Source organism: Erythrolamprus reginae, unplaced genomic scaffold (genome assembly GCF_031021105.1).
Source record: "Erythrolamprus reginae isolate rEryReg1 unplaced genomic scaffold, rEryReg1.hap1 scaffold_371, whole genome shotgun sequence".
NCBI classification, from domain to species: Eukaryota; Metazoa; Chordata; class Lepidosauria; order Squamata; family Dipsadidae; genus Erythrolamprus; species Erythrolamprus reginae.
In genome coordinates, this window is record NW_027248737.1 from 10,275 (window position 1) to 23,962 (window position 13,688).

Consider the following 13,688-nt stretch of genomic DNA (forward strand, 5'->3'; position numbering starts at 1 on the left):
ATACAGATCTATGTGAGTGTGCTGTTTGTACATGAAAGAGAGAGACTGAATGTGTCCACGAAGTTGCTAGAGAGACTGGTATGCCAATCCTTGTGGGGGGGGGTTTCCCCCCAATTTTTGGAGACAAACACTTGTTTGGTTCCCAGGATGTATGTACATGAGCAGAGCCTTCCGTGGTATCCTAATTCTGAAACGCTCCCTCCAAATTACTTCTAATTCTGTGAATGTCTAGCCTACTGAAGAAGAAGAAGAAGAGGGGGAAATAAAAGAAGTAAAATACAAAGGAGGGAAGGTGTTACTTTTTACAACTCCACAGCAGCCACGGGTCTGGCGGTATACAGGGACTTGGCCTTAACATCAAGAAAATACTCTCGCCGTGACCTTGATGACAACCAAGGGAAACGTGCCCAGGATGGCTTCTTAGGAACTTGTTCCTACGGCCATTTAGGTGGTTGGTTGAGTAGAGGGTTAAACCTTCCGGGCAGAAAAGGGACTTCTGCTCAAAGAGAAGCCCATTGAGCTTCGGCTTCAGTCTCGCTAACCGTTGCCACCGCTTGGGGTCGCAGAAATAAAAGTGTGAGAAAATGGAAGCTTTTCTCCCCCACGACTTGAACCACAGGCCTTCGGGCCCGGTGGGAATTGGGGCCTCCACCAACACCACGCTGCAATCCCCTGGGCTTGGAGAGCCCACGTTCACAGAACCCCGGAGTGCATTCTGCCGCTGGGGAGAAGCGCCGTCCCGTCCCTTGCCGTCTCCCAAAACGCCTTGACTCAAAATCGCCCTCTTTGGTACGCCGGCGCTGAAGACCTGATCCGGAGAAAGGCGTTTGGCACTGTGGATTTTGCCCGCTTCCGTTTTCCTCAGGTCTAAGCAGCTGGGGTCTTCCAAGACGTTGACGGCAGAACCTGCGCTCAAGGTAGTTCTGTCCGTGAAGGAATCCACTCTGCCGTCATAGCCCAAATCGGCAGGCGCCGAGACCTGGTGCTGAGGCCACTGTCTCTTGCAATCTCCCTGGTTCTCTTTGTCATCGCCGCTGTCCTCTTGCCCTCCTTGGAAAGAGTTCTCAGTCCACTCGGATTCCTCACTGACGCTGACGGCGGCGCTCATATCCCTGAGAAAGACCACAATGACAGTGATGTTGTCGCTGGAGCCGGCGTCTCGAGCAGAAGCCACCAACTTGTGGGCTACCATGCTGCTGTCCCCGTTGTTCTCCTTCAGGTGGTCGGCCACCACTTTCACCGCCTCGTCCGGGTTCACCGTGTCGTAGAAGCCATCGCAGGCCAGAATGAGGTAGTCCTCCGACCCATCCATCACTGTGGATCCAGAATCCGCTTCTCCACAGATGTAAGGCTTGTGCTCTGCATCACCTGAAACAGTGAGACAAAAACAAAACAATATATATACAGCAGTACCTCGTGATACGAACCCCTCATCTCACGAACTTTTCGAGATACGAACCTGGGGTTCGGGATTTTTGTGCCTCTTCTTACGAACTTTTTTCGCCTTATGAACTCGCCGCCGCGAATGCCGAACCCAGAAGTTCGGCAAAAGTTCAGGTTTGGCGTTCAGGTTTGGGAGGCCGCCAAGAAGCGCTGCTGCCCGGCTGTCACCTTTGCAGAAGAGCCGCGGGGCTTCTTGGCGGGTCGGGAGGCTCAAACGGAGGTGGGGAATCCCAATAGGGAATTCGATGGGAGGAGCTTTGATGTCACGGAGACGTCCTTCCTGGCCAGCCGAAACGTGGACTCCAGGAAGGACGTCTTCGTGACGTCAAAGCTCTGCCCGTGCAATTCCCTATTGGGATTCCCCACCTCCGTTTGAGCCTCCCGACCGGCAGCTCTGCGGCTCTTCTGCGAAGGTGACAGCCAGGCGGCGGCGCTTCTCAAACCTGAACGCCAAACCCGAACTTTTGCCGAAATTCCAGGTTTGGCATTCGAGGGAACGCTGAGAAGCCCCCCGGCTGTTTCCAAAGGTGACAGCCGGGTGGCGGTGCTTCTCGGCGTTCTCCCGAAACCGAACTTTTGCCGAACTTTTTGGGTTCAGGTTCAGGAGAACACCGAGAAGCCCCCCGGCTGTTTCAAAAGGTGACAGCCGGGCGGTGGCGGCCAGCAAAGCGCCGTTTTTGCAATTTTTCCCCCCTTGCACGCATTAATCCATTTTACATTGATTCCTATGGGAAACATTGTTTCGTCTTACGAACTTTTCGCCTCACGAACCTCCTCCCGGAACCAATTAAGTTTGTAAGATGAGGTATCACTGTATATATATTTCTACTAATTTTTTCTCATCATTCCTATCCCCCATTTCCTCCCACTTAGGACTGTGTATGACTGTAACTTGTTGCTTGTATCCTAAGATTTTTATTAGTGTTGTTTCTTCATTACTTATTTGACCCCTATGACAATCATTGTTTTTTACCTCATAATTCTTGACAAATGTATCTTTTTCTTTTATGTACACTGAGAGCATAGGCACCAAAGACAACTTCCTTGTGTGTCCAATCATCACACTTGGCCAATAAAGAATTCTATTCTATTCTATTCTTAGATGTGGCCCACGGGGCCATTCTGGAAACAGTGAAGGACCCGCCCGCGGTGCCTCTGCCATTCAAAATGGTGCTCAGGTGGGTCAAAGGCACTTGAGTTCCCACAGGCGCCTGCGACACAATAGAATTCTTTATTGGCCAAGTGTGATTGGACACACAAGGAATTTGTCTTTGGTACATATGATCTCAGTGTACATAAAAGAAAAAAGATACATTTGTCAAGAATCATGGCTTAATGATTGTCATAGGGGTCAAATAAACAATATTTGATTGTCATAGGGGCCAAATAAACAATCAATATTAATAAAAATCTTAGGATACAAGCAACAAGTTACAGTCATACAGTCCTAAGTGGGAGGAAATGGGTGATAGGAAGGATGAGAAAAAACTAGAAGAAATAGTAGTACAGACTTAGTAAATAGTTTGACAGTGTTGAGGGAATTATTTGTTTAGCAGAGTGATGGCGTTTGGGGAAAAACTCTTCTTGTGTTTAGTTGCCTTGGTGTGCAGTGCTCTGTGGCAACATATTGAGGGCAGGAGTTGAAACAGTTTATGTCCAGGATGTGAGGGGTCAGTCAATATTTTCACAGCCCTCTTTTTGATAGTGACATAGAGTGTTTAAGTGATATAGATTACCTCAGGGACCGCCTTCTGCTGCAAGAATCCCAGCGACCAGTTAGGTCCCACAGAGTGGGTCTTCTCCGGGTCCCGTCAACCAAACAATGTCGTTTGGTGAAACCCAGGGCAAGAGCCTTCTCTGTGGCGGCCCTGGCCCTCTGGAACCAATTCCCCCCCGAGATTAGAATTGCCCCCACCCTCCTTGCCTTTCGTGAGCTGCTTAAAACCCACCTATGCCGCCAGGCATGGGGGAACTGAGATACTCTTTCCCCCTAGGCCTTTACAATTTTATGCATGGTATATCTGTACGTATGATTGTTTTTTTTATATAATGGGTTTTAACTGTTTTTAGTATTGGATTATACTGTTTTGTTACTGTTGTTAGCCGCCCCTAGTCTGCGGAGAGGGGCGGCATACAAATCCAATAAATAAATAGATTTATTGGATAGATAGATAGATAGATAGATAGATAGATAGATAGATAGATAGATAGATAGATAGATAATAGATAGATAATAGATAGATAGATAGATAGATAGATAGATAGATAGATAGATAGATAGATAGATAGATAATAGATTGATAGATAGATAGATAGATAATAGATAGATGATAGATAGATAGATAATAGATAGATAGATAGATAATAGATAGATAATAGATAGTAGATAGATAGATAGATAGGTAATAGATAGATAATAGATAGATAATAGATAGATAGATAGATAGATAGATAATAGATAGATAGATAGATAGATAATAGATAGATAGATAGATAGATAGATAGATAGATAGATAGATAGATAGATAGATAGATAGATAGATAGATAGAGCTGGCCATCCCCACCCTGGCTATCCCCCCCCACACCCTACCCCGAAGTCAAACAGCCCTGATGCAACCCTCAATGAAATGGAGTTTGACACCCCTCCGTTAAACCATCAATCACTTGTAATCCCTTTTTCTACTGCTTTCCGAAGCTCCAAAAGTATCGAGTGGGCATTTTCATTCAATTTCCCCACTTACGGCTGCAGCACTTCCTGACTCTCAGCAATTCACATGAACAATTATATATTTATTACAAAAGGATGCAACCCGTAGCATTTTGTCCCCTACCAATGGCTCTGGAGACGGAAAGACTCCCGTTGACTCGCCAGGCGCCAAACCAGACCACGCAGCCTCCAAGGGCCTCAATGCGTTTCTTCTCGTCCTAAAGCAAGAAGACAATTCACCCATTGGTTGATCTTCCTGCCGCCGCCACGGAATCTAATTAAGCTCTTACAGTACAGATATTCCTAAATGTTCATCCCAAACCATCTTTTTTATCTTTTCTAACTTTTAAAAAACCCCTCCTTTTTTACGACCCCGTAATCCCTTAACTGCTGTTCTGTTCGGGTCGTATGTGACCCGAAGCCAAGTTTGAGTCCCCTGTAAAACATTTTCCCTGCATATCTGAAACTTGAAATTTCATGACTTTTCATCATTTCAGGGGTTCTCTCTATGAGAATTTTTTTTTTTTTGGGGGGGGGGGGGGGGCTGGCCTGGACCGAAAACTCTTCATTTGAAGTGCTTATGTTTGGTCTTTTTGAAAGCTTTTTTCACTTGGAAAGGAGTCTGAACATTTCTGCACACAATGATATGAAAATTGAAATGAAAAAAGTAAATCTTATTGATTTATTTTGCTGCTATAATGCATGCCCCCCCCCCCCCCGTTTTTGTGAAAGTTTTTTCAATTTATGGATAGCTTTGCTTGCAAAATGCATTCTATTTTACTGAAGTTGGTGTGGGATTGGTAGCTTGAACATTTCTGAATATAAGAAAAATATAAAGGAACTGAAAAAAATGATTCTTACTGGTTTTTTAACATCAGAAATAAGGCCTCCCCCCCCTCGGCTGCTTGCAACCATTTTCACTTTTTATTTTTTTATTCTCCAAATCCGAAATATTCTTTAAAATCTTAGGCATTCATTTACTCAATTTAACAATGCTGATCATCATAAAAATATTTGTGGGGGTGGGGGCTAATTTTTTTCTGGGGGGAAAAAAAGTCATGTTTACTCTGTTCGGGTCATATAGACCCGGACCAAAATGATTTTTTTAGGTACTTGAATTTGATCTTTTTGAAAACTTTTTCAACTGGAAAACTAGTTTGAACATTTATGAACATAATGATATGAAAATTGAACTGGAAAAATTGAGACTTATATTTTTATTTTGATCAAAAAGCCCCTCCCCCCATCCTTTCTGAATTTCGTGTCAATTTATATTTTTTAAGGCCACAAATCCCTAAGGAATTTCCCCCCAAAAGGTTTGATATACTAAATTGAACAATCCTGAACATAAGAAAAATATAAATGAACTGAAAAAAAGGGTTCTTATTGGTTTATTTTTGCCACAAAAGGCCACCATTATTGTCACTTTTTATACATATTTGGCTAGAAATATTTGGAATATCCTTTTGAAAATCAACCACATTGTAGCCAGAGAACTAATTTTATGAAAGAAATCCATTTTACTAAAAAAAAGTATGTAAGTTTGAAATTAACAGCATAATTTTTATATAAATTGAAATAACTTTATGTGCAAAATAAACCAATATGCATCAATTTTTCCAGTTCAATTTTCATATCATTATGTTCAGAAATGTTCAAGCTACAAATCCCACACCAACTTTAGTAAAATAGAATGCATTTTGATAACAAAACTATCCATAAAGTGAAGACTATTTCGCAGAAACGGGGGGGGCATACATTATATCAGCAAAATAAACCAATAAGATTTACTTTTATCATTTCAATTTTCATATTATTGTGTGCAGAAATGTTCAAGCTACCAATCCCACACCAACTTTAGTAAAATAGAATGGATTTTGCAAGCAAAACTATCCATAAATTGAAAAAACTTTCACAAAAACGGGGGGGGGGGGAGGCACATTTATGTGCAAAATAAACCAATAAGGATTAATTTTTCAGTTCAATTTTCATTCCATTGTGTGCAGAAATATTCAAACTTGTTTCCAGGTGAAAAAAGCTTTCAAAAAGACCAAATATAAGTACCTAAAATGATCAATTTGCAGTCCGGGTCAAATAGACCCGGGAACATAAGATTAGGGAATTTTTCTAAACAGAACAGCAGGGTTAATTTGGGATGGAATTGGGACAACTGGATGGAGCTGTGACCGGCTGCCCTTCCTGATGCCATGCAGGGTTCGCAGTAGATATTTTTTTCCTTTGCGTCCTAGGAGAGAAACATCTGCCATCACCTAGGATTGAACTGTCAACCTTCCAAATGGGAAGCAAGCATCATCACTAGGCTACCAAGCCATTCTACATTTCTCTCTCTCTCTTTTTCTTTCTCTCTCATCTGTCTGTCTGTCTAGTTTAGAAACAGAAACATAGAAGTCTGATGGCAGAAAAAGACCTCATCGTCCATCTAGTCTGCCCTTATACTATTTTCTGTATTTTATCTTAGGATGGATCTATGTTTATCCCAGGCATGTTTAAATTCAGTTACTGTGGATTTACCAACCATGTCTGCTGGAAGTTTGTTCCAAGGATCTACTACTCTTTCAGTCAAATAATATTTTCTCATGTTGCTTTTGATCTTTCCCCCAACTAACTTCAGATTGTGTCCCCTTGTTCTTGTGTTCACTTTCCTATTGAAAACACTTACCTCCTGGACCTTATTTAACCCTTTAACATATTTAAATGTTTCAGTCATGTCCCCCCTTTTCCTTCTGTCTCCCAGACTATACAGATTGAGTTCATTAAGTCTTTCCTGATACGTTTTATGCTTAAGACCTTCCACCATTCTTGTAGCCCGTCTTTGGACCCGTTCAATTTTGTCAATATCTTTTTGTAATTGAACACAGTATTCCAAATGTGGTCTCACCAGCGCTCTATATAAAGGGATGACAATCTCCCTCTTCCTGCTTGTTATACCTCTAGCTATGCAGCCAAGCATCCTACTTGCTTTCCCTATCGCCTGACTGCACTGTTCACCCATTTTGAGACTGTCAGAAATCAATACCCCTAAATCCTTTGTTACTTAGTACCTCCTACTTCTTTCCCAATCTATCACTCTATATCTGTCTACATCTGTCTGTCTATCATCTATCTGTCATTATCCCACACTTTGGAACCGCCCATCTTACCTCACAGAGGGGATTCTGGGCAGTGTACAGTAAAATATTAAAACACAAGAACAGTATATCAGCCGAGCCTCCATATTCTGCGAGGGGTTTTGTAGTCCTAGAGTGGACTCACCTCCCGGTCTGGTTTATGAGGCTTCATCAGTTCTACCGCCTGGCCCCTTTTCACGAGCATGACTTGAGAGTCTCCCAGCCAGGCCACGTACAACATGTTCCCTCGGATGAACGTCACAACACCTGTGGTGCCACATCGCAAGCTCTGGGAAGAGAAAACAACCGTCGTTAGGGCACACTTGAGATAATGGAAACGTAAGCGTCAGGCCGAAACCATCACTTCAGTTGTCACATATCATGCTTAGAATGTACAGTGGTACCTCTACCTACAAATGCCTCTACTTACGAACCTTTCTAGATACGAACCGGGTGTTCAAGATTTTTTTTGCCTCTTCTCACAAACCATTTTCCATTTACGAACCTGAGCCTGGGAAAATTTCCCGGCCAGCGCCATTACGCATAACGCATGAGCGAGTCTCTCAGAGTGCGCCAGGTGACTGAGTCATTGACCTGTTTTCTTTTTGTCCCCGTGATTCATTTTCTATTGTTTCCAGCATCCTTTGTCTCTACCCTTTGGTCGGCCACTTCCTGTGTTCATCTCGGGGCGTTAGCTCTGGCCCAGCTGCTGCCCCAAGGACTGTGGATGTGGGGGAGACATCCACATGCTGCAGGCCTGTTTTGCCCCCGGTGGAATCTGCTGATGAAGGCTCCTCTGACCAAGAAGACATGAGTGACAGGGAGGAGGAGAGTGGGGCAGACAGCTCAGAAGGAGATCAATTATCTAGCTCCTCCTTGGATTCAGAAAAAGAGTTAATGATACAGCCACGCATGCGGAGAGCGATGCATAGGCAGCAACAACTGAGAGATTATTATCAAAGAAAATGAGGCCACCTGTGGTTGGGTGGAGCTGTGGTAATTAGTGAGGCTGCTATAAATAGCAGCCTGTGGGTTTGGCCATTGTGGAGGATTATCTGATCGTTGTGTTTCGTGCCTGCTTTGCTGACTTTGACCTTTTGTGTGCTGATTTTTCCCTGCTTTGAAACTAAACCAGAGCAAAGTGTGTTTCACTTTGTGAAAGAAGGACTATGAATTGCCTCACAGCTGCAAGCTAAGTATCTCAGAACTGATAAGGGACTTGTACAAATTACCAGTTTGTTTGGAGACCAGTGCTCTTCGCTATACCAAAAGAGGGCTTAGGTTAAGTGCATTTTCATTATAAAGAACATTGTTTTGAATTTTCAAACGTGTGTGTGTCTGAAATTTGTACCTGTGAATTTTTAGGAGGAGTCTACCAGAGAGCCCGACAGAACAGGTAGTCAGAAGAGGGCAATGACTTTTGGGATGGGTTCGCATGCATTATTTGCTATTACATTAATTCTTGCTTCTTCATACGAAACCGGTCACGGAACGAATTAAGTTCGTAACTAGAGGTACCACTGTATTCTGTTGTGGGAATTTGGGAGGGGCTGCGGCATGAGTGATGCAGAGATGTAGCCATAACAAATTTCTCCTAGATTCTCAAGGTCATCCTTTGTTTGACACCTGCTCGGAAGTTGATGGGAGCAACGGATACGTTGGCATGAAGGAAACTGCTGTCAATGTATGAACTTATGGGTGTGGGAACAAGGGGATGAACTTTCAACTAGGTGGAGAAACCCATGGGATTTCAAATTTGGGTTTCTCACAGATATGCCAACAAGGCTCTGTTAATAAATTGGAACTTTGAGGAATTCTCTGCCTCGGACTCCAATTTAGTTTCTAATGCTATTTGGAACTCTGACACATAGAAACATAGAAGATTGACGGGAGAAAAAAACCTCCTGGTCCATCTACTCTGCCCTTATACGATTTCCTGTATTTTATCTTAAGATGGATAGATGTTTATCCCAGGCATGTTTAAATTCAGTTACTGTGGATTTACCAACCACGTCTGCTGGAAGTTTGTTCCAAGGATCTACTACTCTTTCAGTCAAATAATATTTTCTCATGTTGCTTCTGATCTTTCCCCCAACTAACTTCAGATTGTGTCCCCTTGTTCTTGTGTTCACTCTCCTATTAAAAACACTTCCCTCCTGAACCTTATTTAACCCTTTAACGTATTTAAATGTTTCTATCATGTCCCCCCCTTTTCCTTCTGTCCTCCAGATTATACAGATGGAGTTCATGAAGTCTTTCCTGATACGTTTTATGCTTAAGACCTTCCACCATTCTTGTAGCCCTTCTTTGGACCCATTCAATTTTATCAATATTATAGTTTGGGCTCTTCTGACATAAAACTGACCAACCCCACAGTTGGAAAAACAGAACGTAAACCAGCTTCTTTGTGTTCCAGAAAGTCCTTGATTTAAAACAGTTCACTTAGTGACAGTTCAAAGTTACAATGGAAGTGGAAAAAGAGACTTGAGGACCGTTTTTCACACTTACGACCACCGCAGCATCCCCCATGGACAGGGGTTCAAAATTCAGGCAAAGCGACTCCTATTTCTGGTGGTTGCAGCGTCCCGGGGGGGTGGGGGTGGGGGTCACGTGATCCCCCTTTGCGACGTTCCAATGAGCAAAATCGATGGGGAAGCTGTTGTGGTTGGCTCTGGCCCAGCTCCTGACCCAGGGAATGGGGAGGTGGATGCAGGGGAAAATTCAACATGTCACAAGCCTGTGTTATTGCCGACAGAATCAGGTCAGAGTTTAGTTTCCTCGGATGAAGAAGAAGGTGGGAGTGACTCGGCAGAGGAGGGCTTGGCACACAGCCAAGGCAGTCAATCTCCCTTATCTTCTATAGCTTCAGATGATGACATTTTGGACCCACGCAAAATTATGAATTATGCGTAAGAGAGAACAAGTAAGAACGTATTACAGGAAATAAGGGAGGCCACCTGTGTTTGGGTGGGGCTCCAGTAATTAGGGCTGCTGCTATAAATAGCAGCATGTGGGTTTGGCCATTGTGGAAGAATATCTGTTGCCGTTTCGTCAGGAATCTTGTGTGCTGGACTTTGTTGCTTTTTCACGCCTTGGAAAACAAAGCAGAGCAGTGTGTGTGTGTGTGTGTGTCTCACTTCGTTGGAAGAAGAAGGGGTGTGAAGTTTCTCCACAGCTGCTGGCTAAGTACTTAATGATTGCTTAAGGGACATTGTACAGACTATCTGGTTGTTTTGGGAAGAGTGCTCTTTGCAATACAAAAAGAGTGCTTAGTTTATTTTGACTTTTGTGATAAAGAACATTGTTTTGAATTTTCAAACGTGTGTGTGTGTGTCTGAAATTTGTATCCTTGAATTTTTGGGAGGCTCCTATCAGAGAGCCTGGCAGAACAGAAGCCAGATTGAATTAACCACCTTCCTAACTGAAACAAGTGCAGCAAGTCACTTAACAACCATGGCAAGAAAAACTGGGTAAAAATGGAGCACAAATTCACCTAACTGTCTGGTTCAGCAACAGAAGTTTTGGACTCCATCATCATCGTAAGACGAGGACTACCTGTGCAGATCAATATAGAAACATAGAAACATAGAAGTCTGACGGCAGAAAAAGACCTCATGGTCCATCTAGTCTGCCCTTATACTATTTTCTGTATTTTATCTTAGGATGGATATATGTTTATCCCAGGCATGTTTAAATTCAGTTACTGTGGATTTACCAACCACGTCTGCTGGAAGTTTATTCCAAGGATCTACTACTCTTTCAGTCAAATAATATTTTCTCATGTTGCCTTTGATCTTTCCCCCAACTAACTTCAGATTGTGTCCCTTTGTTCTTGTGTTCACTTTCCTATTAAAAACACTTCCCTCCTGAACCTTATTTAACCCTTTGACATATTTAAATGCTTCGATCATGTCCCCCCTTTTCCTTCTGCCCTCCAGACTATACAGATTGAGTCCATGAAGTCTTTCCTGATACGTTTTATGCTTAAGACCTTCCACCATTCTTGTAGCCCGTCTTTGGACCCGTTCAATTTTGTCAATATCTTTTTGTAGGTGAGGTCTCCAGAACTGAACACAGTCTTCCAAATGTGGTCTCACCAGCACTCTATATAGCGGGATCATAATCTCCCTCTTCCTGCTTGTTATACCTCTAGCTATGCAGCCAAGCATCCTACTTATATATTTTTGAAGCCGGCGCAAGCAATAAAGATTTTTACCAAGCTGTTTGAAATACTGACATGCAGTTCTGAGTTGGAAACCTTCAACGCCCGGGGCAAAGGGAAGAAAAAAATTGAGAGCATCAGTGGCTATGTACCAAATCAGCAACTGTTAATACGAACAGTTAATTTGCTCGTTTTTTCTATTAAAGGAGCAGACAGCAGAAAAGTCTATCAGCTTTGCGGTGATCAAAGCCATCCAAAATAGATTCTGCTCCAGGCAAAAGCAAAGCTTTAGGGATTTTCTCAGAACAGGAAATATTTCTAGAGCCACTTTATAAAGGCCAGGGTGAGATCAGTTCGCCAAAACGGAATTATATGATTTCTTTCTCTATTTTGCATATGGGTTTTCCCCAATGAAATAGGATTCCACAGCAGTTCTTTTGCAACCAGCTTGACTATCTCTTCAAAATTAATATTTGTTTCCTTTGATGAAGGCACTAGTGTTTGTCATTAAAGAAGGTTCCGAGACAGGAAAATGAAAAAAATTGCTTTGAAAGAGACTGAATTCATCTTCAAATTGTTTTCGAACAAATTATAAAGTTCAGAACCGCAAAAATTATCCTTCCGTTCTCTCTGTGCTCCATGCTTCAAATTGCAGGTAGGTTTCTGGCTCGGAGGAAAATACTGTAAATCAGATACTGGCAGATAACAACTACAGGTGATTGTAGACTTACAAACATTTCTGCTTAGTGACTGTTGGAAGTTACAGTGGCACTGAAAAACGTGACTTATGACCATTTTTCATACTTAACAACTGTTACAACATCGCATTCAGTAATGGGCTTCCTACGGGTACAGTCAGGTATGTAGAACCGGTAGAAAAAGTTTTTTTTTTCTTCTTTTTTTTCCTTCTGGGCTCTGAGTATGTTTTTCCTATCACAGTAGACGAGGTTGAATGTGTATAATTTTAGAAGAGCTGAGCATGTGTGTGTATGTACATACACATACAGTTTATATAGTAGATAATGTGTTCAGTTCTGGAGACCTCACCTACAAAAAGTTATTGACAAAATTGAACGGGTCCAAAGACGGGCTACAAGAATGGTGGAAGGTCTTAAGCATAAAACGTATCAGGAAAGACTTCATGAACTCAATCTGTATAGTCTGGAGGCCAGAAGGAAAAGGGGGGACATGATCGAAACATTTAAATATGTGAAAGGGTTATATAAGGTCCAGGAGGGAAGTGTTTTTAATAGGAAAGTGAACACAAGAACAAGGGGACACAATCTGAAGTTAATTGGGGGAACGATCAGAAGCAACATGAGAAAATATTACTTTACAGAAAGAGGAGTAGCTTCTTGGCACAAACTTCCAGCAGACGTAGTTGGTAAATCCAGTCACTGAATTTAAACATGCCTGGGATAAACATCTGTCCATCCTAAGATAAAATACAGGAAATAGTATAAGGGCAGACTAGATGAACCATGAGGCCTTTTTCTGCCGTTAATCTTCTATGTTTATATGTTTCCAAGAACGGAGCAGAGGTTCTAGACCAGGGATGTCAAACTTCTAGCCTACAGATTGGGTGTGTCACACACTGGCCATGCCCACCCCTGGTTTAGCGAAGGGGAGAGTTGCAATACATCACGTGACACCCTGTGGTCGCGATTTTGACACCCCTGTTCTAGACTCAGTCCAATCTTAAAACAGGACCGGTTTCAGAATCCCAGCCCCTGCCCGTTCGCTCAACCGCGGGAGACGTCCGTTCACCTCTCTGGCTGCCTTCTGCACAAAACGTTCGTCCGTCACCCGGAAGGCTTTGCAGAGGGCTTCGGCGGGGTCATGCTGGAATGCTTCCTGGTGCACCAAATTCACGTGCAGGTGAATGGAGGCGTAAATGGCAGCGTCCACTCCTCCATGGCCATCGAACACGGCAAAATAGGCCTGCTCTCCTTGGTCCTGCCAATCGAAAGAGGAGCAAAATCAAAAAGAGACAAGGAGCCGAGTGCCGGCAGCTTCTTCAGAACCAGGTTATGCAGAAGGCCTTTATTTTAATTTTTTTAAAAACAATTTTTATTGAATTTTAAAAAACAAACAGAAAACACTACACAGCAACATTAAATTTTCAATAAATTTGTATAAACATTATAAATGCTAAGAAAATGCACAAATCCCAGCGACCAGTTAGGTCCCACAGAGTGAGTCTTCTCTGGGTCCTGTCAACTAACTGCCGTTTGGCGGGACCGAGGG

At 42.9% G+C, this 13,688-nt stretch overlaps 1 protein-coding gene across 1 annotated transcript; it reads right to left on the bottom strand.

The window, feature by feature from the left end:
* Nucleotides 1–295: 295 nt before the first annotated feature.
* LOC139156172 (protein phosphatase 1E-like) lies at nt 296–13,397 on the bottom strand (the record flags this gene model as incomplete). Its single annotated transcript, XM_070731460.1, has 4 exons — nt 296–1,368; nt 4,276–4,369; nt 7,425–7,568; nt 13,209–13,397. Coding segments are annotated over 4 exons (1,500 nt in total), but the record flags the coding sequence as incomplete, so codon positions are not given.
* Nucleotides 13,398–13,688: the final 291 nt, after the last annotated feature.